Below are 24,154 nucleotides of genomic sequence, written 5' to 3' on the forward strand. Positions count from 1 at the left end.
TGGCAGACTCTCCCCTTTTGCAATCCTCCACCTTGGTGGGTAACCTTGGTAGCTCCTCTGATGATGATCTCACAGTCCAGGACATGGATGCATGCATGCTCAGTCCGACTCTTTGTGACCCCATGGACCATGGCCTGCCAGGCTCCCTCTGTCCATGGGGATTCTCCAGGCAAGAATATTGGAGTGGGTTGCCATGCTCTCCTCCCATGTCTCCGGTGGCTCCTGCATTGCAGGCAGACACTTTACCGCTGAGCCACCAGGAAGCCCCTCAAAGTCCAGAAGCAAATGTAAATAAAGCAGCCTCTCTTCCTGCCACATAGCTTGACAACCTGGCTTGACGTAGACATGGAATCAGGATCTGGGCTTATTTACAACTACCTTCTTTCACCTGCCAGGGCCGTCTCTCTGTTTGAACATCCATCAGCTCAACAAATATTAATTAAGGTCCTTCATGTGAAAAACAGAACAAAAACGCAGGGCTGGCACCTGTGGGAATACACAGTACACCAGAGCCTCCCAGATTTAGAGGGAAGAGAGAGAATAAAACTGAACAGCAGAAGAGGCCCTTTTACATATCTTCTGCTGTCGACCCAGCGGTAAAGAGGGTCGGGGGGGGGAGGGGGGGAGTGTGTATTAGCGTCTTTTTATAAATAAGAAATTGGAGGCTGAGAAAGGATAAGTAACTTGCCCAGGGCTGCAAGCATACAAGTGTAGAGCCAGGATTTTACTCAAAATCTAGCCAAGCTGACTCCAGGCACACATGAGCACACACGAGGATGTGTGTGAGAGTCATGTAAGGGAATAAACTGAGGACTCTGGCCATTCCCCAAAGATGGGCGTTCAGAGCTGGGGCCCCTAGAAAAGACAGCTTCAGTTCTCAGCCTCCAACATCGGAAAGACTGTGAAATCCAGTAAACTCCCCCAAGCCACAGCATTTTGTGTCTTGAGGCAAGGCGCCCAGCATGATGAACTCTGCACTGAAGCACTCTTTGAAGGGACAAGCCGTGGCCAACCCAAGGCAGGCTCTTGAGTCATGCCTGCTACCTGCACAGACTTCTACCAGCATCTGCATCAGCCTTGGCCTCACCCAAGAAGTCATTTAATCTGATGCTTGTAAGGAGCCCTGAGGGGTGGGCAGGGCAGGCCGGAGGAGGAAACAGAATGGAAGGGCCTCGGGGACAGAGACCTGGCCTGCCTAGTTCACGCTCCACCCTCTGCACCAGGATCCCAGCCTGGCCCAGAGTAGGGGCTCCAAAAGTACTTGCTGAACTAACTAATAAAAGCTCAGAGAAGCGAAATGACTGGCCCGAAGTCTCACCCACAGTCCAGGTTGTCTAGTCTAGGACAGAACACGGGGGTCTTCAGCCTCCTGCCCAGTGGCCTTTGTATCTCATAGCACCGTGACCTCCTTCTGCCCCTCCTCACCCCACCCTCACTCTTCAGCCTCCATCTGGAACTGTCGGCTCTGTCCCACTCAACCCTCACCTCCCAGGGTCAGCAGGGAGACTGTCAAAAGCACCAAGTTACTTTAAATCTGATCTTCCCGTTATAATACCAATTTAGATCCCCACCAGCCTGCTGAGAACCAGGGGAAATATGCAGAAACTGAGGTTACAGAGACTTAATGGCCCAGAAAAAAAAAAAAAGCTGTGGACCAGATTCAATCAAGGCCCAGAGCTTGTGGGTCTTCTCCATCAACCCCACCAAAGCAGGGGTTGGCTCCCCTTGGTCCAAGATCTTTGCAGGCTCTAGGTGCCAGACCCAGCTTTCCGGCCTCCTTCACCAACTAAGGACAAGTGAGGGGAAGCTGTCTGCTGGAGCACGGCTGCAACCCAGCCCCACCATGCAGCTGTCTGGACGCTAGGCTGGTTACTTCCACCTCTGCCCCTCATTTCCTCATCCTCCTGTTGCCCAGCTCCCAGAGCTGCTGGGAGTAACAACTGAAACAATATATACGATTAGAACAGTGCCCAGCATACATCAGCCAATCCCAAGCTCTTGGAACTGTGGGGTTTGTCCCTGGGTAACCAACCTTCCCAGGTGACCCTGTTCCCACCTGGCTGCCCAAAAGCCTGGTACACACCCATTACTACCCAGGTCAGAGTTCTGAGTGTGTGTGTAGGGAAAGAGAGACACTAATTTTTCTCCCCCACTGCTTTTAATATACTCATTCATTCATTTGATAATATTGAATACCATGTGCAGGTCCAATGCTTAGTCCCACAGTCCTTAAAAGGACCTAATTCCTAATTCTTGGGCAGTCCTGTCACTCCACCCCACCAGGCACACAGTAGGTGCTAGGCAAACAGAAATTTCTACTCTTCTACCCACCCCGCCACAGAAGACCCCCAAATATCCACCACACACTAATCCCACTCCTCCTGTCCAATTTAAAATCTATTCTCAAGGAAGGTGCACCTTGAAACTCCCCAACCTTTACCCCCATGAGAATCTCCAGATTATTCCATTCTCAACTCCCCAACAGTACAACTGACCCAGGAGATAAACCAGGTGAGGGAGGGACTCACCTCTCCCCCAGCCCTCCCGGAGGGGCCCGACAGGTAGAGGGGGAGGGGTGTTTAAGTAACGGCCGCAAGGCAAAGAAGTCGGCTAGAAGCAGGGCAACCTTCTGGCGCGGCTGCAGAGGGCTGGGCCCAGCAGAAGCCAAGACCCTGGGGCTCAGGTCGCCCTGCTTTGGGAAGCCCTTTGTGCGCTGTTTTAAATTACCTCTGCTTGTCTGATGAAGTGAGTAAAAGGGCGCCAGTTTCAGGGCTTAGGATTCCTGAGTGAGCTAATACAGGATGCCTTTGGCTGAAAAAAAAACTTCAGTCGGCTCCCTAAACTCCCCCCCCTTTTAAGTTTAAAAAAGGGAATGAATGTTACCATTTTTGGACATAAGCGTTCTCCCTCCAGCCCAGCCCTAACCGCACTATCCAGGGGGACGCGCCATCCTGTGTGTCCCCCCCACCCCATTCCCAGATCAGCGGAGGGGTGGAGGTGGGGGTGGGGGTTAAGAAGGGACCGGATGGGAGCGGGCCGCGGGGGAGGAGGGAAAAGGGTGTTCAGGGTACGTGGCCGCCTGGGGCAAGAGCTTACCGCGCAGGCAGGAAGCAAAGGCACGGTTGGGGCGCCCTCCCCCCCCAACAAGAGTGGTTTCTGACCTCTTCCTGCCACCGGCCGCTGTGCCCGGGTCCCCTCGCCAGCTTTGAGCCCGGCGCCCGTGGGAGAGCGCGCACCCGGCACTGGGACGCGCCTCGGTGGCTAAGCATGGAACCCCAAGGACTGACCCCAAATATCCCCAGAGACAATGCCTTGCCCTACCGAGCCCCTCAACTCAGATCAAGTTGCCCAAATTCGCCATCTGCCAGGAATGAGCGGGGATCGGAGAGGCAGGACGCAGACGCAAGCTCATCTCGGTTTGCAGCTACCAAGCACCGAGTTAAGCAATAAAACGGTTTGCCGCCCTGACCCCGCCTCCACAGGGCCCGTTGGGGAGCCCGCTTTGGTCCCGGGTTCTCTCGGCCCTAACCCCACTCCGGCAGGTCCACATCCACACAGACCCGGAGGTGGGTGCCAATCCCGCCACGCCCGCTGCCTCCTCGGCCGGCGGACTGAGGCTGGGAGGACCCATGCAGCTTGTCCCCTTCAGGTACCAAGGCGACCCAGGAAGCGCGCTGCCACCGCACGCCATATGGAAAGGCGGTCAAGGGGCGGGGAAGGAAAGGGAAAATCGATCCGGAGCTAACTGCCACCGAGCCCGGGGCTCAGCCCCAGCCTCCGGAGCACCGCCCCCGCGCCTTGCCCTCGCGGGGCCGCGGCGACTACAGCCGGGCGGCCTGGGTAGCCCGCCCCAAGGCGACCTGCCCGCGGGCGGCCCCACCTCCCAGCGCTCAGCCTCGGCGTTCGCGGGCTCTGGGGCCGGGGCTCTCCCCCTTCCGCCCCGCGCCTGTAACCCAACACCCCACCTAGCTGCGGCCGCGCATCCCCCGCCCCCGCTCGTGCGCGCCTGGAACCGGTTCGCAGCCCAGAACCCCAGAGCCCCGCGAGCCGAGCTGCCCCGGGCGGGGCTGCGACGGGCCGGGGAGGTTGCTTACCTTTCTCTGCTGCTTCTCCCACGCTGGGTCCAGGAGCAGGTCTCGATCCCAGTCCTCTTCGGGCTGCATGTAGTCATTGGTTTGCTGGGAATCATAATGGTCCATGATGGATGGTGCGCGCGTGCTAGGGGCTGGATTTCTTCCTCCACCTTCTCTCCGGGCGGCGGCGGCTGCGGCTTGCTGCCCCGGCGTGGGGAGGGAGTCGGGACGATCTGAGCTGGGGCTGGGGCTGGGCTGGGCTGGGCTGGGCTGGCGGGGCAGGGCTAGCTCCCCTGCGCCCGGTTCCGCCGCGGCGCTGCTGGCGAAGGCGGCTGCTGGGGGCGTCGGCGGCGGCGGCTGGAGCTCGCGGACTGCCTACCTAGCGCCGGCGCTCAGACCTAATCTCCACGCACACTGAGCGAGGCGGACACACTCGCGCTGCGGGCGCAGAGGCGGGCGGGGGCGAGGGGCAGGGGCAGAGCCCTCCGGAGGCTCTCCATTGGCCAGGCCGAGTTGCCCAAACTTCCCCCCTTCGCCTCTCATTGGGAATTCCTGGCATCCGTCAGCCGGGCCGCGGCGCATATAGGTGGACTGGGCGGCCCCCTCCCGGCGCGCACGCCCCCGCCCACTCCCCGGGTTCCCACTCCCCCGCGCGGCTCATGTGACACCAGCTTAAGCTGAACGGGACCGAAGCCGGCGGACGCCTCCCCGAGCTCGGGGACCGAGCGGCCGCGCGCTCGGGAGCCCCAGGAGGAACCGCCGGGGCATTGGACACGCTCCCATCCCGCAGGAAGGCCCAGTACTCCGTTGCTGCGGCGTCCTGCGCTCCCACGCGCTCCAAAGCCCATAACTGCCAGGGGCTGGAGGACCGACGCGAAGAAACCCGAAAAGCATTTCATTTTCTGTTTCCCAGGGTCCGGAGAGATCGGCACCCGGGGAAGGGGGGCGGGGAGTGCCAGAATGGAAAGGAATTTCCTGGGAATTTCCTGATTCCGCCCCCGGCCCCGCCCCGCGCGGCGCGACCCGGCGGACCCCTGCCCTGCCGGAGCCAGGTTTCTGACCAGCCATCAGCCTCCGAAGCCACACAGCTTTCCCGCCTCGCCGCGGGCTCCTTTGCTGCCCTCCCTTGGGCTCAGGGTCTAAGTCGCCCAGCTTCCCGGGTTCCGCTGCGGGTTCCCGCGGGCTGGCAGGGCCGAACTATCCTTATACACACCTGGGCAGCACCTAATAGCTCTGAGCGATCTACCTACTCCACGCCCCCTCAATACACACCCCTGACCCGACGGAGAAACTGAATTTCCCAAAGATGAGCTTAAAACGGGGATTTATCGGGTTCTCAGAGCTCCACAAGCCAACCCGGTAACCCTATGCCTGACAAACAAAGCCTTATTGTTATTGGAGGAAGGAGGGCAAGAGCGAAGAAACACCTTTAAGTTCGTGGAGCCTGCCTGCTCTACGCCTGTCCTAGTAAGTGGCGGATCGCCCCAGTGGGCTCACACCCTGGTGGGCTCCTCTTAGAGCTCGGGGACTCAAGAACGGGAGCCAGAGGCCTCCAGTAGCGTCTGCACAGAGTAGTGCTTAATCCATGTATGCTCCTGAAGGATGGCTGGGTTTACTGTGAAAACAACCGTCAGTTCAGAGGTGACTGAAGGAGTAAGAAAGGGCCATGAATTAGGTTACCTGAAAGGCCAACAGATGGGAAAGTTGAAAAAAGTGCCTGTGACTCCCAGGAGAGCCAGCCGCTGCTGTCGTCAGCAGATACGGGGGATGTGTCACTGCCTGCACCATTAGTCCATCTCGCACATTTATACAAGTGTCACTGGTCAGCAGTGTGCCCTCTACAAGTCCCTGGCTGAGGAAGCACTGCTTCTGAGCCACGGAGACAGCAGATTTATAGACTATTTTATATCCGCTTCTAAACTCTGGCTCTAAACCTGATATCGAGGGTAATGATGGTGCGGCAGCCATTCATTCTCTCAATAAATATTTGTGGAGCCGCATCCATGTGTCAGGGGATGTGCTAGATGTTATGTATAGACACTCCTTGCCTCTGGCAGTCCAGCAGAGACACACAGAAAAATATACTACAAGGAGATAGATACTTCCCCAGCCAGGGGACTGTAGCAGGGTAGGTAGAGAGGGTGGACTTTGAGCCCAGTGTAGGAAAGGAAGCTCCAGGTATCACTTTTTGGAGGAGGGGGAATTCAAGTGAGCCTTAAAGAACAAGAGCCAGCCAGACAAAGAGGAGAGTGGGAGATTATTCCAGGCAGAAGGAGCAGTGTGAGCTGATACATGGGGGCAGGAAGCTGCATGGTATAAACGGAATGCTAGCTTTCAACATGGCCAGACTAGAAATTCAAGGCCAGGAGGGACCAGAGACAGGGCTGGAGAGGTGGACAGCAGCCAGGCAGTGAAGGCCTTCTCTGCCACATGCCTCTCTGAGGGGAGCAAGGCTGGTTGGAAGCTGTGACAACCAGTTGCAAAGGAGTTGGAGGGAACTTCCCTGGTGGTCCAGTGGTTAACACTCTGCACTTTCAATGCAGGGGACGTGGGTTCAGTCCTTAGGGAACTAAGATCCCACATGCTGTGTGGTGTGGCCAAAAATTAAATAAAATGAAATTAAAAAAAAAAAAAAGGAGTTGGAATAATCCAGGTAGTGCTGGAACCAGAAGTGCTCTGTCCAGAGTCAGCTGTCCAGTAAGCAGGTGATGGCACAGCCCTGACTTGAGGGGAAACAGAATCTGAGAGTCATCTGCCTACGGATAGCATGGACACCATGAGGAACTCCAGGGAGAATGCCTCGGTGGAGCTAAGAGCGCCCAGAGGAGCAGGACTCAGAAAGGAACTGTAAAGAACAAGGACCCCTGGGGGAGACAGAGAGGAAATGGTCCGAAGAAGCGCAGGGAGCCTGGACAACATGGCGTCCTGAAAATCCAGAATGAAACATCAAAGTGAGGGGCATCAGCAACATCAGACGTGGCCGAAAGGCCTGGAAAGTAAGGCCTGAAAAGTTGTCTCTGAAATCAAGCAGTATGCATACTTTGGTTTCTGGATTTTTCACTAAGTTTAATGTCTGTGAGACTTGTTTATGTCGTGGCTTGTATCAGCAGTTGATTTTTGTTTGTTTGTTTTCTTCCTGTGCAGTATTCCATTGTATAAGTACATGCTAAGTAATTTACCTACTCTCCTGTCATTTGTATTGTTTACAGTTTGAAACTTGAATAAAACTGCTATAAACAGTTTTATATTTTTATGTGTGTTTTTGGTGAACACATTTCTCTTGGAAAAATAATTTCTCTTGGAGATATTACATATATATCACATCCAAGAGAAATTATACATATATACCTAGGAAGAGAATTATGTCATCCTATTGTAGAGATATGTTTCATTTTAGTGGATATTGCTAATTTTTCAAACAAACTAAGAATTTACTCTCCAAGCAGCAGAATGTGAGAATTTCAGTTGCTCCATGTTCTCCCACCACTCAGTGTTATTTTTTTAAATTTTAGTCATGAAGATTGGTGAGTAGTGGTCTGTTTTTATGGGTTTAATCTGTCATATACCTATTGACCATTTGAATCAATAACTCTCATTCCCACTGCCATTGATAATAGCAATTTATTTATATTTTTTAAAGATTTTGATGTGCATCATTTGTAAAGGCTTTATGGAATATGTTACAATATTGTTTCTGTTTTATGTTTTGGTTTTTTGGTTGCAAGGCATGTGGGATCTTAGCTCCCTGGCCCTGAATCGAACATACACCCCCTGCATTGGAAGGTGAAGTTTTAACCACTGGACTGCCAGGGAAGTCCCAGCAATTTATTTTTTAGCTGCTTGAGATAACAGATGATGACATGCATATTTTATTAATTTCCCCAAATTTAATTAATTAGTTCATTCAACAAATATTTATCAAGCAATTGCTCTATGAAGATATAAAAGCAAAGAAGAAAGATGTGGTCCTCTCTTAGAGGCAGTATAAGATGTTTAGCAAATATTCCAGAAATGCTTGTTTGGGGAGACTGTTTGGCCCCTTGTGGGAGCTGTTTTGTTTTGCATTGGAGCAGGTCCATTATGACTTTTCAATAAAAATGTTTAAGAAAAGCAGCTCCTTTAAAAAGAAATAGGGACTTCCCATTGGTCCAGCAGATAAGACTCCATGTTCCCAATTCAGGGAACCCAGATTTGATCCCTGGCCAAGGAAATAGATTCCACAAGCTGCAATTAAGAATTCACATGCCACAACTGAAAAAAAAAAAAAAATTCACATGCTGCAACAAAGATCAAAGAAGACCTAGCACAGCCAAATAAATAAATATTTTTTTAATAATGAAAAAGAAATAATCCCTGGGGTCACATCAGCAACCCAGTTAGAGTAAGGGAAGATCATGAAGGAAAATGGGAGGGTTCATCTGGAACAGCACTGATTCCTTTCTCCCCAGAGGCTCAGCCTTTCCAGCCCCTTTTCCGTCCTTTTGGATTTCTCTGGATGCGATGACAAAGGAACTGTGCTTGTGGGCAGAGGTCTTGCCATTCTATAGGCCAGTGGGTGTGAATCGAGACTGAAGGAGTCTCAGGTCAGTGGTCAGGAAAACACTCAGGTCCTTTCCACCAGTTGGGGCTTTCTCTCCCCAGCTCCTCGAGGAATGGAACTCCTGGCTCAGTACCAGCTCTGAGAGGCTAGTTTAGTCCATTACCAGCGCTGCAGGCAGCCCCACTCCAGCCAGTGATGAGTCACCCAGAAAGCCACAAGTGCTTTGTAGCTGAAAGAACCTTTGGAAAGAGGGAGGAATGGTATGTCTATGAGTTCTGGGAGTACTTACCAAGCCCCCACTTTGTGCCAGGCAGCACACTAAGAGACTCAAGAAGAGTCCTGGCATTCCCAAGCCTCTTGGTCTAGCTGGGACCAAACCATAGGCTTTCTCCCCTAAAATGCATCCATCCAACAGATAGTTACCAATAACACAGTCTTCGGATAAAAATGAACTGGATTGACATATGCCAGGAATGTAAAGAATGCAGAGTTCTAGCCGGGAGCCTGTCCTGCTGCCACAACCACTCCAGTGCTCCTTAGGCCCATCTTCTCCTGAGTCTGGAAATGACCACACAAGGCCCTGTGGGGAAACACGCAAGTAGGATCTGTAAGATTCTGGAAACCAAAAGCACCACGGATTTCACAATCCCAGAGATCTGGGGGTTTCCTTCACTGTGTCCTGAACCTCTGACTTACAGACTAAGGTTCCTTATGGGCTTCTCATAAGGAATGATTGTATTTGTAGAAGGCTAGAGAGGGGAAATCACTCATCAGCAATTGAATGCATTAAGTCACTCTCCCCTGAGCTTCTACAGCACATCATTTGTAACTGAAAAGAGCCTTTTTTCTTTTTTGCTTTGCTTTGCTTTATTGTAGTCCTTTGCCCACATTTCATCTCCTACAGCCCTTATACAGTCTTACCCTTCTACTCCGCCCCCACCCCCAGCCTACCACAGCACCTAGAACACAAAAGATCCAACACAGTCTTTGTTGAATGAAAAATGACCTGAGTCAAATTTCATCTCTGGGCCTCCCTTTCCCCCTTCAACCTGTGGGAGGCTTTGCCATCATCATCCACAGAAGCATTTCGTCAGTCCTGGACCTCCCCCAGAAACCAGCGCTGGAGAAACTGACCAGGTCATCATCCTTCTCATCCCTGCAGGCAGCTCTCAGCCCTCAGGCCCAAGTCCTCAGCCACCCGCACCCAGTTCCTGGCCCTCCCACCACAGGCTCATCAGGGGAGGAAAGAAGATGATGGGCAGGGTCCCTCTTGCAGAATCTTTACTAAAAGACTGACCTGGAGCAGGCAGAAATGTTTCTTTGGTTCTCATGCTCTGCCCAGCTCTCAGGTTTTAGATCTTAGGTGATGGAACATCTAGCTGGTTTGGTGCCCTTGTTTTCACCTTTTTTTGCATATATCTCTCCCCCAAAGTCCAGGTGGTGGTGTTTTAGTTGCTAAGTCATGTCCGACCCTTGCGATACCATGGACTATAGCCCACCAGGCTCCTCTACTCTACCCATGGGATTCTCCAGGCAAGAATACCAGAGTGGGTTGCCATTTCCTTCTCCAGGGAATCTTCCCGACCCAGGAATCGAACCCAGGTCTCCTGCATTGCAGGTGGATTCTTTACCAACTGAGCTACATGGGAGCTACCCCAAAGTCCAGGGGTCAATCCAAATAGAAACCTCAGAAATCTCAGAGAATCACCCTGAGGTCAGCTCCAATCCGGGGACAGTTGTGCCTGGTGGGTTCCCCAACCTGAGCCCTCTGAGGAGGGTGGGGGTCTCTCCCCAGCTGCCTCTAGTTCCCAGCAACTACCAGAGCGAAACACCCAAGTCACAAGTGGGAAATTCCTGGTGACTAGTACCCTCCCACCCCCACCCCCTTGGGAGGGACAGGCAGACCCCAGGCTAGGGGAGTGAATTCCTCAGGGGTCTTATCAATCCCAGCTTACCCCACTGGTCTTCCATAGAAGCTCATCCTTAGAGGCCTGCTCAGGTCACTCCGTGGAAATAATGGTATAGCTTTTGGGGAGCAGGTGTCCTTAACTGAGCACAGGATAACATCAGAGGAAGAGCCCCAAGGGTGGGGGTGGGGTGTCAAAAGACCTGAGCTCCTCAGTTTGCTGCTGCTGCTAAGTCACTTCAGTCGTTTCCGACTCTGTGCGACCCCAGAGACGGCAGCCCACCAGGCTCCTCCGTCCCTGGGATTCTCCAGGCAAGAACACTGAAGTGGGTTGCTATTTCCTTCTCCAAGCTCCTCAGTTTATTCGCCTGCAAACTGAGAGAGCTGGACTTTGCCAGATGGTCTTGAAGTGCTAAGAACTGTGCTAAGAACATCCTTAGGCTCCTCCTTCAGATCTTCAATGACAAGAGGGTTTGAGCCTTGGGAAACAGTGTTTCACAATCTGAAATACAAAGTAAGTCCCTTTATAAAGGATACAAATTTTCACAAAGTTACTTAATTTTTGTTTTAATGGTCCTTAAATGTGCACAAATATAAAACTAGGCACAATCTTCTTAAGGTTTACCACCAAGATAAAATCAAAACAAGGTTACAGATTCTGTTTAACGGAAATGGCAAAACCAATAAGATTTAAACGAACCATTTTCATTTAAATGTGACTGTTGCTATTTACTGAAATTAAACTGCGACTCCCAGCATGATGTAAGTTCTGACTGTGATAGAGCAGGTGTTTCTTTTGCTTTCAGGAGGCCTGTATCGCCACAGTGCCAGAGGATGACTCAGTTCTACTAGTTTCTCTACTTGAACCACTGATCAGGGCATCATTTAACCTTCATTTGGTGGGAACACACTGTAATCCACTAAGTTCCCCTCTGCTGTTTTCTCATTAGCACTCTGCAATTAACGTTTCCAAAAAATTCTTTTTAATCTTTTTGCCAACAGGAGCCATCTCTCGAGTTTCAATGTCCTTACCTCTAACAGAAGAAGAATCACCTTCATCCCACCTATTTCCCAGGATGGCTGTGAACATCCATTTGCTGTGCTTAATCACTCAGTCATGTCTGACTTTGCGACCCCATGGACTGTAGCCCACCAGGCTCTTCTGGACATGGGATTTTCCAGGCAAGTATACTGGAGTAGGTTACCATGCCCTCCTCCAGGGGATCTTCCCAACCCAGGGATCGAACCCAGGTCTCCCACATTACAGACAAATTCTTTACCATCTGAGCCACAGGGGAAGCCCAAGAATCCCTGCTCCAGGGGAACTTCTCAACTCAGGAATCGAACCTGGGTCTCCTGCACTCCTGCATTGCAGGTGGATTCTTTACCAGCTGAGCTACCAGGGAACCCCATTCATTCATTTATCCAACCATTATGTACTGAGTACCCACTCTGGGCCAGATACTGTTCTAGACACAGAGGATATAGCAGGAACTAGAATGGACAGTATCTCTGCCCTATGAAACTCACATTCCAAAGGGAGATACTAAGATAAATGAGGAAAATAATATGATATTATTCAGGGGAAAAAAATTAAGCAGGGAAGGGGAATAGAGAGTGTAGGGATCTGATACATGGGTTTTCCAACACTACCAGACAATTCTTCAACACCAGCTGGATGTCCTCCACATAATTTACCTCAATTCTGACACTACCTACCTGGAAACAGCATCGTATCCCACAGGTCAAGGCTCAATCCTACGTGACTTCGGATGCCAAACAGAAGTCTGGGTTGCCACCTGTGTTTCTGACACACTGGCTATGAATTCTGAGATTGTCACAACCCGCTCTGAGCTAGAGTGGCTCAGAGAAAACATTTTACTTACTAGATTACCAGTTTTGCTGTTTAGTCACTAGGTCATGTCTGACTCTGCGACCCTATGGATATAATTCAGGAATAACTAGATGGAAGAGGTGCATAGGGCAAGGTATGCAGGAACGGGTACAGAGTTTTTAAAGTCCTCTTTGGGGCACGTCGTTCTCCCCAAATCTCCATGTGTCCGCCAACCCAGAAGCCATTCAGAAACACACCCCGACACCCTGTCCTTATTGGGATTTTGTGGAGGCTTCATTACACAGACATGATTGATTAGATCATTGGCCACTGGTGATTGATTCAACCTCCAACAGCTCCCACTTCCCTGGAGGTCACGGGAATGGGGCTGAAAGTTCCAACCCTGCAATAACACAGTTGGTTCCCCTGGCAACCAGCCCCCATCCTTAGGTGCTTTCCAAAAGCCATACAATTAACATAAACTCTAGTGTGGTTGAAAGGGGTTTGTTATGAATATAAAGACATCTTTATTGCTCTTACCACTTAGGAAATTTTGAGGGGTTTAGGAGCTCTGTGCCAAAAACAGGACAAAGAGCAAATATATATTTCTTATTATAAATCACAACATCACAGGGGAGACATAGAGGGCAGTTACTCTTTTAAATGGGGTGTTTGGGGAAGGAAACTGAGTAGGGAATATTTAAGACCTAAACAACATGAAAAAGGGAAAGCATTTGAGGAACAGCCAGGAGGCTGGCATGGAATAATGCGTGTGAGACACATGAGGAAAAGTACAGGGCAAGTGTGGGCACAATAGATATTCATTATTTCACTGCCCAGAAACCATTTCCTCTCCTGGCAACTGTACCTTGACTTTCCTCTAGGGAGATACCTCCTCTACAGCAGGCCCTGTTCTGCAGGTAGAGTTGACCACACCCCTAACCACCAAGGCTGAGCAACAAAGGGCCAATCAGAGCACAACGATTGGTTTGGGCTGGACATGAGAGCCAATCAGAATGCATGACTGTCAATGAGCCTGTTGCTGGCACTGCCGGGAGAGAGGCACACAGTCTTTTCCCCTGGAGATCCCAGCAGTGAGGATAACTGCATCCTGGAGCTTTCGGGAGCTACATGGAACCTAAGCGAAAAAGCCAGTGCAGAGGATGGCAGCTCTAAGGAGTGAAGAAAAACTGAGTCCTGGTGACATCTCTTGATTCCCTGTATGAAGTTGTACTACTTCCCGATTTCTCAGTTGTGTTTACTAATTAATTTCCTTTTTTTGGCTTGAGTTGGCCTATCGGATTATTTATTGATGCATAATAAAGAACTGCGAAACTGGATGAAAACAGTAAACATTAACTGCCTCACAGTTTCTATAGGTCGAGGGTTGGGAGTGGTATAAGCTGAATGATTCTGGCTCAGGGTCTCTCGCTGGATTTCAGTCTGGATGTTAGCAAAGACTGAAGGCCTGACTGGACTTTCACCCATGTGGCTGTTGGCAGGAGGCCTCAGTTCCTTGTCATTGAGCTCTCCATAGGCTGATTGCTTGTCCTTACAACATGGTAGCTGACTTCCTCCAGAATGAGTTACTCAAAAGAGCAAGTGAGAAGGGCTTTTTATTACCTCAATTCTGAACTGCACATTGTCACTTCCACTTATTCTCTTTGTTAGCGGTGAGTTACTAAGTCCGGTCCAGTTAGAATCATTACTAAGTTACTGATTCCCTCCCACTCAAAGGGAGGGTATCAGTCTTTACCTCTTGGAAGGGAGGAGGACCACCAAAGAATTTGTGGACCTATTTTAAAACCACCACACCTAGTTTGAGTTTGGTTTTCTGTCCCTTACAACCAATAGGCTTCTGATAGATATTCAGGAGTTTAACACTATTGTATTATTGCTGTTGTAACACGGCTTGTGGCAAAACAAACGAACAAGAAACCAGTATCTAAGAAAGTGGCAGCTAAGCATATCTTTATAAATGCCAATTTGATCCTGTCCTACCTAGGCTCAAAAATCTCCAAAGGCCCTCATTGTCCTAAAGTCTAAATTTCTTTACATCAGGCATAAAGTCCACAAAAACCTGTCCCTGTGTCCTCACGCCCACAAACTCCCTGCCGCAGAATCTCCAGGCTGCTTGCTCTCTTTTGAATAAGCCATATTTCCATGTCTCTATGCCCTTGTCCATGCTGCTCTAAGTTCTTCCTGTAGAACTCTGCTCATCTCTCAAACCCAACTCAAACATCACCTCCTCTGTGAAGATTTCTTTGGCTTTATTCCCCAAAAGGATAGTATTACTTAAATGATGTCAGTGTTAGTCGCTCAGTCATTTACAACTCTTTGTGATCCCGTGGACTGTAGCCCACCAGATTCCTCTGTCCATGGAGTTCTCCAGGCAAGTGTCAGGTGCTTCGTATTTGTTATATCCAGTTCTTAAATCCATAACCCTGAATGTATGTGCTGTTTCAATCTTCCCGTATTATGCATAAGAAGTTCAGTCACCTCCAGAGAGGTTGAGAAATGTGTTTATGGTCATCTAGCTGATAAGTAGTAGGACAGACATTGGTACACCCTGCTGCTGCTGCTGCTGCTAAGTCGCTTCAGTCGTGTCCGACTCTGTGCGACCCCATAGACGGCAGCCAACCAGGCTCCCCCGTCCCTGGGATTCTCCAGGCAAGGACACTGGAGTTGGTTGCCATTTCCTTCTCCAATGCATGAAAGTGAAAAGTGCAAGTCAAGTCGCTCAGTGTCCGACTCTTAGCGATCCCATGGACTGCAGCCTACCAGGCTTCTCTGTCCATGGGATTTTCCAGGCAAGAGTACTGGAATGAGTTGCCATTGCCTTCTCCTGGTACACTCTAGTTAGTTAGTTATTCCTTCCCCTGCTCCTAAACCACCATGTTCATATACCCTGAGTACAGTTATAGGTGACTCTGGCTCTCCTGAGACACCATGAACTTCTTTGGGGTCATGGGTCCCTCATCTTGTACAGTGATCCTTCATGGAGCATTTCACTTTATGTGTTAGACACACTTATTAATGTTGTCCATTTTCCAGATAAGGAAAGAAAGCCTCAGAGGAATTAAATGATCAAGGTCTGACTCTAGGATTCATGCCCTTACAGATAACAGTGCATGAGGCAAAGCTTCTGGTGTGCATTCATCGGAGGGCATGACTGAAAACTGGCCAGCCCCCAGGCACCCCATCCCCCACCATCTCCAGCTAGGGCCTGGGAGGCTGCTGTTTACCTGCCTCTGGTTGAGCTGGGGTTGAAGGAGTCGGGGGCTTACAGACACGAAAAGTGGATATACTCCAACAGGAAGCCAAGGGCCAGATTCTGGTGCTGACTCAGCTTCCATCCAACCAAGTGACCTTGGGTGGGTCTTTCCACCCCATGGGGCCTCCTTTCCTAATGTCGTTTGAAGGGAAAGTGGTAAGATCCCAGCAAGCCATGCCAGGTGGGATTTGAGATGACCCCACACAGCAAGGGGCAGTCCAGACTCCTGTGGGGCCCAGGACTCCTCTACAACTGGCATGATGCTTGCTCTGGCTACCAAGGTGGGCCTCTGCCCTGGACTGAGTGAGTATCCACCGCCTGTGGGCCAGCCCAGCTTCTCAGGGCACCACTCAGAGTCCTCCATCTCATATAAGAAGCTGAGGTAAGCTTTCATCCCATATGCCTCACCTTAAATGTGTTCAAGTTAAATTCTAGCTGCCATTCTTGTCCTTGCCTAGGACCCCAGAGGAAATGAAGTCCATCTGGAGTTTCTCACAGGCTTCCGCCGCCTTGGCCAGCCAAACTGTGTTTGGATCAACAACAATTTCATCAATTTATTTCTCTGTCTCCAACCCTTACTAAATGCATTAGCTCAGCAGGAGCCCCAGGGTTGACCTTTGTGGCATCCATTGTTATGGCTATTATTAAAGACACAAACAAATAGGGATAACAATTCACAGTGAAATGGTTCTTTAGCCAGAGGGCTGGAGGACTCTGAAACCATGACCTCATGGCCCTCCTGGCACCTTCCCACCAGCCTTTTCTTCAAGTCTCTCTTCCACATTCTGTCTTCTGGGAAGCCCTTCTCCACATTCCCTCTCACTCTATTTTGGCTCTAGCTTAATACCATGTTCCCAGGTTCCAGTCTGGAGGAGAAGCCTCATCAAGGACACTATCCAGGACTCAAAGATCTTCCGGGCTCCCATTTGCCTCATCATCCCACATAAATCTCTTACTGACCTGTTTCTCTAGATGCTCGGAAGAAAGAAGAATTATTAATAGTGAATGTGTTGAAGTGTTTTCAAACTAAAAATAGAGACTTCCAACGTGGTCCAATGGTTAAGATTCCATACTTCCTCTGCAGGAAGCACAGGTTCAATCCCTGGTTGGGGAACTAAGATCGATCCCACAAGCCGCTCAAGGGTGAGTAGGTGGGGGGCAAATGAAGGATGGAAAAAGAACCTAGGGTGAATGTAATCTTGAAGCTAGTATATTCCTCCCTGTGGCTGTTGGTTCCCCCTGCTTCTGGCTGAAAGTGAAAGTCATTCAGACATGTCTATTTGAGACCCCATGGACCATACAGTCCATGGAAATCTCCAGGCCAGAATACTGGAGTGGGTAGCCTTTCCCTTCTCTAGAGGATCTTCCCAACCCAGGGATTGATCCCAGGTCTCCTGCATTGCAGGTGGATTCTTTACCAGCTAAGCCACAAGGGAAGCCCAAGAATACTGGAGTGGGTAGCCCATCCCTTCTCCAGGGGATCTTCCTGACCCAGGAATCAAACTGGGGTCTCCTTCATTGCATGTGGATTCTTTACCAACTGAGCTATCAGGGGCCCAAGGTAAAGTACAAGTTATCCTTAGAGAATTATTCATATAAATTTAGCTGTTGGGCACTGCTATTGATATCTTTATTTTCTTTCATTTCTTTTATTCTTCCTTCCTTTCTTTCTACCATCTGCAAGTCAGAATACATTCACTGTCACATCAAAACTACTCAGACTAGGCCAAAAAGAAGTTAACTTACCCTCCGCTGCTGCTGCTGCTGCTAAGTAGCTTCAGTCATGTCCGACTCTGTGCGACCCCATACACAGCAGCCCACCAGGCTCCCCCATCCCTGGGATTCTCCAGGCAAGAACACTGGAGTGGGTTGCCATTTCCTTCTCCAATGCATGAAAGTGAAAAGTGAAAGTGAAGTCGCTCAGTCATGGCCGACTCTTCATGACCCCATGGACAGCAGCCTACCAGGCTCCTCCATCCATGGGATTTTCCAGGCAAGAGTACTGGAGTGGGGTGCCATTGCCTTCTCCGACCTACCCCCTAGATCTCTCCAAAATATTTTGGAAACTACAGCAGGTCAAAATGCATGAGCCAAACACCTTTCCCTGAATTATCTTGAAAATAAACCTGCAGGAGAATATTATCTGAAGTGAGAAAGGAAAGGGCAAAGTGGTAGGAAAAGAAATGAAGATTAGAGTCTCCAGGAAATACAGCCTTCTCTACAAAACCATGGTGTGGCTTGACAACCAAATGGAATAATGTGGGTTCTGAGATATTTTCAAGTGTTTAAAAAAAGAAGTGACTGCAGAATCAGGGAAGACCAGCATGTGTGTTTAACTCCCCCATAAATATCGATTTGCTCAACTCCCTGTGAAAGAACCAGAAAAAGAATCACAGCTCCGAGATTGAGGTACCTGCTGGCCCAGATGGGGAAGGGATTAAAGACAGAGCTGCCACCTGGACAAGGTAAGCTGCAGAAGGGAGAATGACACGGGGAGGAAGGGAGAAAAAGAAGTGAGCAGAACTAGAATGAGCCAGAAGAGAGCATGACATGGGGAGAAAGGGAGAAAGGAGGTGAGCAGAGCTAGTATGATCAAGATTCAGAGAGGGCTGGTGGTGGCCCTGACTCTCACACACGTTCTCCATCTGCAAAATGGGGATATTGGCAATATCTCTGAGGCAAGGTGGTGATGAGTCAAGGTTCTCCAGGGAAACAGAACCGGTAAGATGTATATATAGAGAGAAAGAGACTTGTTACAAGGAATTGGTTCACGTGATTAAGGAAGAGAGCAAGTCCCAAGATCTACAGAGTGAGTTGGCAAGCTGGAGAGATGATGGTGTAGTTCCAGTCTGAAGGCCAGCAGGTGAAGATCCAGGAAGGGCCGATGCTTCGGCGTGAGTCTAAGGGCAGAAAAAGAGGGCCAACATTGCTGTTTGAAGGCCATCAGGAAGGAAGAATTCTCATGCAGAGGAGGTCAGGTTTTTCTACTCTATTTGGCCTTCAATTGACTGGAAGAGGCCTACTCACATTAAAGAGGGCAAGCTGCTTCACTTCGTCAAGTCATTTAGATGTTAATCTCATCTGAAAAACACTTTTACGGACATCTCCAGAACAATTCTTGACAAAATGTCTGGGCACTTGTGGCCCACTCAAGTCAACCCATAAAATTAACCATCATACAAGGTTACCTTGAGGCTGAACCAAATGAACTTGCATCTGTGAATCAATATATTTGTATTCAGGTGCATAGATGGTACCCAATTGAGTTAATCACTACAACTGTGCCTTGTTCTTTGACCTGAAATTCTCTGTTGTTTCCTAAGTAAAGTACATCCTGGAACTGAGGGACGTGGGTGGAAACAGTCATGGAAGGGAAAGGTAAGGGGAATAGCAACCAGGGAAGTGTTTCTGTTAGTGGCAGAGGGTAACAGATCTGGGACCACAGCATCTGGGAGACAACTTGAGACTTGCCTGGCGATCTAGTGGCTAACACTCTGTGCTCCCAATGTAAGGGGCTGGGTTTCAATCCCTGATCAAAGAACTAGATCTCGCATGGCACAACTAAGATTTCGCGTGCCGCAACTAAAGATCCCACATGCTGCAACTAAGACCCAGTGCAACCAAATAAATATTTAAACAGAAAAAGAGACAACTAGAGAAGCTGAAATACAGGGCTCCTAGGGAGGGGGACTGAGATCAGGCCTTGGCAAGTTGGTGGACTCTCCCCCAGGAAGTCCCAGTGGCGACAACCCCTGCCTTGGTTCCTTGAGGCCTGCTTGTTCTATCCGTCTCCGTGCCAGGGCCAGCCAGGAGGGCAACCTCTGCTCATATCCCCAGCTATAGGTTATACAAAGCATCAGTATCATATATACACAGTCCCCCTAAGGTTATATAAAACATCAGCATCATACGTACACAGTACCTTTAACATTATATAAAACATCAGCATCATACACACACAGTTCTATAAGGTTTTATATATATATATATATTTAATTTAAAATTTTTTAACACCAAAAACATTTTGTATTGGGGTATAGCCCATTAACAATGTAGTGATAGTTCAGGTGAACAGAGAAGGAGCTGAGTCATGCATATACATGTGTCTATTCCCCCAGACCCCCCTCCAATTCAGGCTGGCACATAACATTGAGCAGAGTTTCATGTGCTATACAATAGGTTTTTGTTGGTTATCCTTTTAAACATAGCATGTACTAAATATAGTGTGCTACAATTCATGGGGTCACGAAGAGTCGGACACGACTGAGCGACTGAACTGAACTGAACTGAAATATAGCGTGTATATGACGTTCCCAAAGTCCTTAACTATCCCTTCCCCACCACCACTGCCCCCCAGCAACCATGAGTTCATTTTCTAAGTCTGTGAGTCTCTTTCTGTTTTGCAAATTCATTTATATCTTTTCTTTTTAGATTCCACATATAAGGGATGTCATATGATCTTTCTCCTCTGACTGATTTCGCTCAGTATGACACTGTCTAGGTCCATCCACATTGCTGCAAATGGCCTTATCACATTCTTTTTAATGGCTGAGTAATATTCATATGTGTGTGTGCGTGTATATATATGTGTGTGTGTGTGTGAATGGGTAAAGGAGATGTGTGATGTATGCACCCATCTTCACCCATTCATCTGTCAATGGACATCTAGGTTGCTTCCATGTCTTGGCTATTGTAAATGGTATTGCAATGAATACTGGGATGCATGTATCTTTTCAGGCCATATTTTTCTCTGGATATATCCAGGAGTGGGATTTCAGAGTCATATGATAGCTCTATTTTCAGTTATTTTAAGGAACCTCCACACGTTCTCCATAAAACGTCATCATCATACTTACACAGTCCCTGTGAGATTAGATTATAAGTTTAGTTTAGAGTAAATTAAATTAGATGAGGATACAAAGTCTTTCTTATCAGAAGCTAGCCAGCCACAGAGGCAGCCTCACTCTACAAGCTTCCTCAAAATTCTGGAGGAGATGCACAGGGCACCTGCCTCAATCCCTGGGAGGCAGGATCCCCTATAAGGTTGGATTTCTCACTCCATTATAGTAGGGCTGGGGTCATGGTTCCAGAAGCATGTACTTCTGACAATGTAAGTGCAAGTCAAGAGAAATATTCACAAACATGGACGGGCCTCTCCTGGTTCTGGACCAGACTCCACAGCCCCAAGGCCACATCCTCATGTGGAGCTGAGCAGAGTCAACACCCAGGAGTTCCCAGGCTTCACCTGTGCCTGGCTTGCCAGCATTCCTTTGTCACAAGAAATCATACACTATTGTGGGTGGAGACTTCCCTGGTGGTCCAGTGGTTAAGAATCCGCCTGCAGTGCAGGGGGCTGCAGGGGGCACACAGGATGGATCCCTGATCAGAAACTAGGACCCCACATGCCCCGGGGCAAGTGAGCCTGTGCACCATAACTAGAAAAGCTCCCGTACACTTCAGCTAGAGAAAAGCCCCGGCATGCTGCAACAAAGACCCAGTGCAGCCAAAAAAACAAAAACGCTCGAGAACTGGGCGGAAGGCAAACACTGTCATTCCCCTGCTGTCCCTGCTGGGACCCCACGCTCAGGAAAGCCATCTGGGTGAGGTCGGGTGAGCATGACCAGAGGAAGCAAGGGGCAGGTGGGCAGGGGCTTAACGCTCAGCTCTAGAGTATGGTTCCTGTGCCACCCTGGGCTAGTTCCCCAGCCTCTCAGGGTCTAATTTATCCTCTATTCTGAAGACAACCCTTCTCATCCTTGGCTAAATTCACTTGATGAACTTCAAAAAGACAACCACACCTGGACCCCAAGCCAGATGGATGAAATTAGACTCCCTGGGGGTAGAACCCATGAACCAGTAAGTTAGAAACATTCCAGGTGATTCTAATGTGCACGCCCAACTTTTCTCTTTCCCAGTTTCTAATCCACTGGTTTGGCAATCAGATTGCCAAGCTTCTAGGATGGAGTGGCATGGAGATGGGTAGTGATGAGACGGATTTACGTGGCTCCAGAATTCAGATTGGAGTCACAGGAGCAGATTACAAGGAGGCAGATTTAGGATGAGACTCAGAAGAAATTTCTGACCATTCATGAAATGCCTTTTCTGGAATTGGCTTCATAATGATTAGTCTATGAACCACATAAGATGATCCACCGTGTGTAAATTTATATTGAACATGCCTGATTTTGCAGAGATAAATTAGCTAGCTTAGCAGACTTTACTCCAAATAGCTTTTGATTGTTTCCAAAAAATCAAACCCATCCCCAAGAGCGATCACAGAGTCACTTCCCACAAGTTCCTTAACTCCGAGTGTCCGGGGCTCCCCGCCCTAAGAGGACTGGGAGGCTCACCCACTTGCCTCACCTGGGTGAGATTTCAGTGAAATAAGAAAGGAATGTGAATGCTCCAGATTCTGCTGATTGAAACTAAATGAAGGTGAATCCTCATGCCATCGGTGAGGATCTGAAAAATGGCATTCATTCCTGGTTCTGAAAGTAGTTCTAAGCCTGGACTGGAGAGCTCTGGGCCTGGGTTGGACTCCAGCATCATCGCCCAATACTGACCTGACTTGACCTCCCTGCATCGCAGTTTCCTCATCTATTAATGGAATTGGGAGGATCAACCAGGAAATACTTACACAGATCTTAGCACAAAGTCTGACATTTGGCAAATGCTCCGTACACATTGATACCTTGTTAATCATTATCACCCTTGAAGTAAATCCCTACATTTTGACTGTTTTGAAGGGGACCAGGCTTACGTGGATGTGTAAGTCTTGGAAGGTTTGTTAGAAAACCTGCCCCACCTCTCTGTGGTCACAGCTTCCAGAAAGTGTGTTGATTTCCATTTAAGTCCCAGGCCTTTGGCTCAGGAGCTCTACTCCTGTATATCTTGTCTGAGCGCGAGAACAGAAGCCAAGGCAAGTGTTTGCTTTGGAACAAAGAAGGAACAAGGATGGGTTTCTGGAGGCACTCACCATTTCCGAGGAAGGAGTCATTAGTTTCTCATAAGATGAAGTGGTGAAGCAGAGTCCATTTTCCTCAACTTTCTTGCACAGCTCCTGTGGGTCAAGAGAGGGGCGGAGGGAGGACCAGGGCCCTCCACAACCAGGCCTAGATTTTGAAAATGGACTTGCATATCTTTTGTGTTTTCCAAGGTTAGGCTAAAAACATTTCCAAGTTGCATGCTCCCATCTTCTTCTTCATAACTGGATGAGTGCGTGCGTGCGTGTGTGTGTATATGTGAAACACAGTATGTGTGTAGGGGAAATACTGCTGGGGAAGGTGTCCAGGTGAGCAATCCTGAGTCATTGGCTCTGGAAAATACAACCAGAGCCCGGATATAACTTTCTAAAGGCTCTTCTCTCTCATCGTGGGATTCAAGAAACTGCTTTCCTGATGGAGCTAAAAGTATCAGCCTAGTTGCAGAAACCCCCACACAGAACCACCCCCCAAACACACCCAGCCAACACTGAGAAGGGAAAGGTGATTTTCCACAGGTGTTTTGTTTCTCCTCCTTCAGCATTCAGATTCATGTTTTGCTTCTAGAACCACCATCATTTCCTTAAAATTCACTCAAAAAAAAGGGGGGGGGGCACCCACAGCTCAGAATTTTGTTTGGAATCTGTTTTCTTATTTTGCTGTGTTAGAGTCAAAGCACAGACCAAGTGAGGTTCAGAGGTGCTACTGCATGTTGATATTCCCAAAGGTTTCTTTCGTGCCGCTTGGCACTGAGAGGCAAGGGTAGTTTCCTCCCAGCACCCCCACCCCAAGCCCCAGCTCTCCCCTTCTCTGCCGTGGATGGGCTGCTGGTGGCAATGGCTCAGGGAGAGTGGAGTTCACAGCTTGTAAGCGGAAGGTGGATGCCAGGGGCTGTCGGTGCCGTATCTCCCAACAAACCCACGTTACCGCCCTAGGATTGCCATGGAAAGAACTGGGAAGTGCGGAGAGATAGAACTCAAAATACATAATACCTGCTGCTTAATAAGGATTGTGTGCTTCCATGCGAAACTACTGACATCACGGCTATGCTCCAGAGGTCCATGGGAAGGCCTAGTCAGGTAGCCTTGTGTGATTTTGCCAAGAATAACCATCTTGCTAGGGGTGGGCAAGAATCAAACATTTAGAGTGTCCCTTCCAGGAGCCAACATTGAGCTAACGACTTGACACAAGTTCTCTTATTAAATCTTCGCCACAGCCATGTGAGACAGGGGAGGGGAACCGAGACTCGCGTTGCGTGTCGGTCAGGAGAGGCGAGGCTGCGCAGTAGTAACAAGCAATCCAAGAGTCTCAGTGTTCTATGCAATTAGAGTGTATTTGCCACTCACAGAAGCCTTCCATGCAGTTGCTCCAAAACGCTGACTGCTTTGATCTTTTGGCCCACCATGTAACTCAAGGCCTCCACTGCAATTGCCATGGCAGGGGAAGAGAGAGACCGGAAGATTGTGCATGAGTTTCCCCTTCAGCCCAGAAGTGAACTTCTGCTGTCAGTTCATTTGCCAGAACTAGTACCTTGTCCCCATGCGCCT

At 49.2% G+C, this 24,154-nt stretch overlaps 1 protein-coding gene and 2 long non-coding RNA genes across 7 annotated transcripts in view; 1 reads left to right on the forward strand and 2 right to left on the reverse strand.

Annotated features, from left to right (window-relative positions):
* ACTN1 (actinin alpha 1) overlaps window positions 1–4,518 on the reverse strand; it is a 97,744-nt gene extending 93,226 nt beyond the window's left edge. Inside the window, exon 1 of one of the 3 annotated variants that reach the window (XM_055538428.1) lies at window positions 4,095–4,518. In XM_055538428.1, coding sequence (XP_055394403.1) covers window positions 4,095–4,199 — 105 coding nt within the window. In that variant the 5' untranslated portion in view covers window positions 4,200–4,518. The remainder of the gene's footprint in view (window positions 1–4,094) is intronic. The other 2 variants (XM_055538429.1, XM_055538427.1) reach the window with 2 other exon arrangements.
* On the forward strand, window positions 3,529–13,683 carry LOC129621719 (uncharacterized). The gene is made up of 3 exons (XR_008699646.1): window positions 3,529–3,649; window positions 11,522–11,705; window positions 13,242–13,683. It is a non-coding gene; the product is annotated as an uncharacterized LOC129621719 (long non-coding RNA).
* Window positions 7,676–23,112, reverse strand: LOC129621717 (uncharacterized). Of its 3 annotated transcripts, none has more exons than XR_008699644.1 (5): window positions 22,604–23,112; window positions 17,374–18,527; window positions 10,569–11,021; window positions 9,037–9,193; window positions 7,676–8,852 (listed from the first exon to the last, which is right to left on the reverse strand). It is a non-coding gene; the product is annotated as an uncharacterized LOC129621717 (long non-coding RNA). The 3 variants fall into 3 exon arrangements; XR_008699643.1 differs by lacking the exon at window positions 22,604–23,112 and adding an exon at window positions 18,655–19,438; XR_008699642.1 differs by lacking the exon at window positions 22,604–23,112 and having other exon boundaries at window positions 17,374–18,636.
* Between the last annotated feature and the right edge of the window lie 1,042 nt (window positions 23,113–24,154).

The sequence above is a fragment of the Bubalus kerabau genome, chromosome 10, assembly GCF_029407905.1.
Source record: "Bubalus kerabau isolate K-KA32 ecotype Philippines breed swamp buffalo chromosome 10, PCC_UOA_SB_1v2, whole genome shotgun sequence".
Lineage (NCBI taxonomy): Eukaryota > Metazoa > Chordata > Mammalia > Artiodactyla > Bovidae > Bubalus > Bubalus kerabau.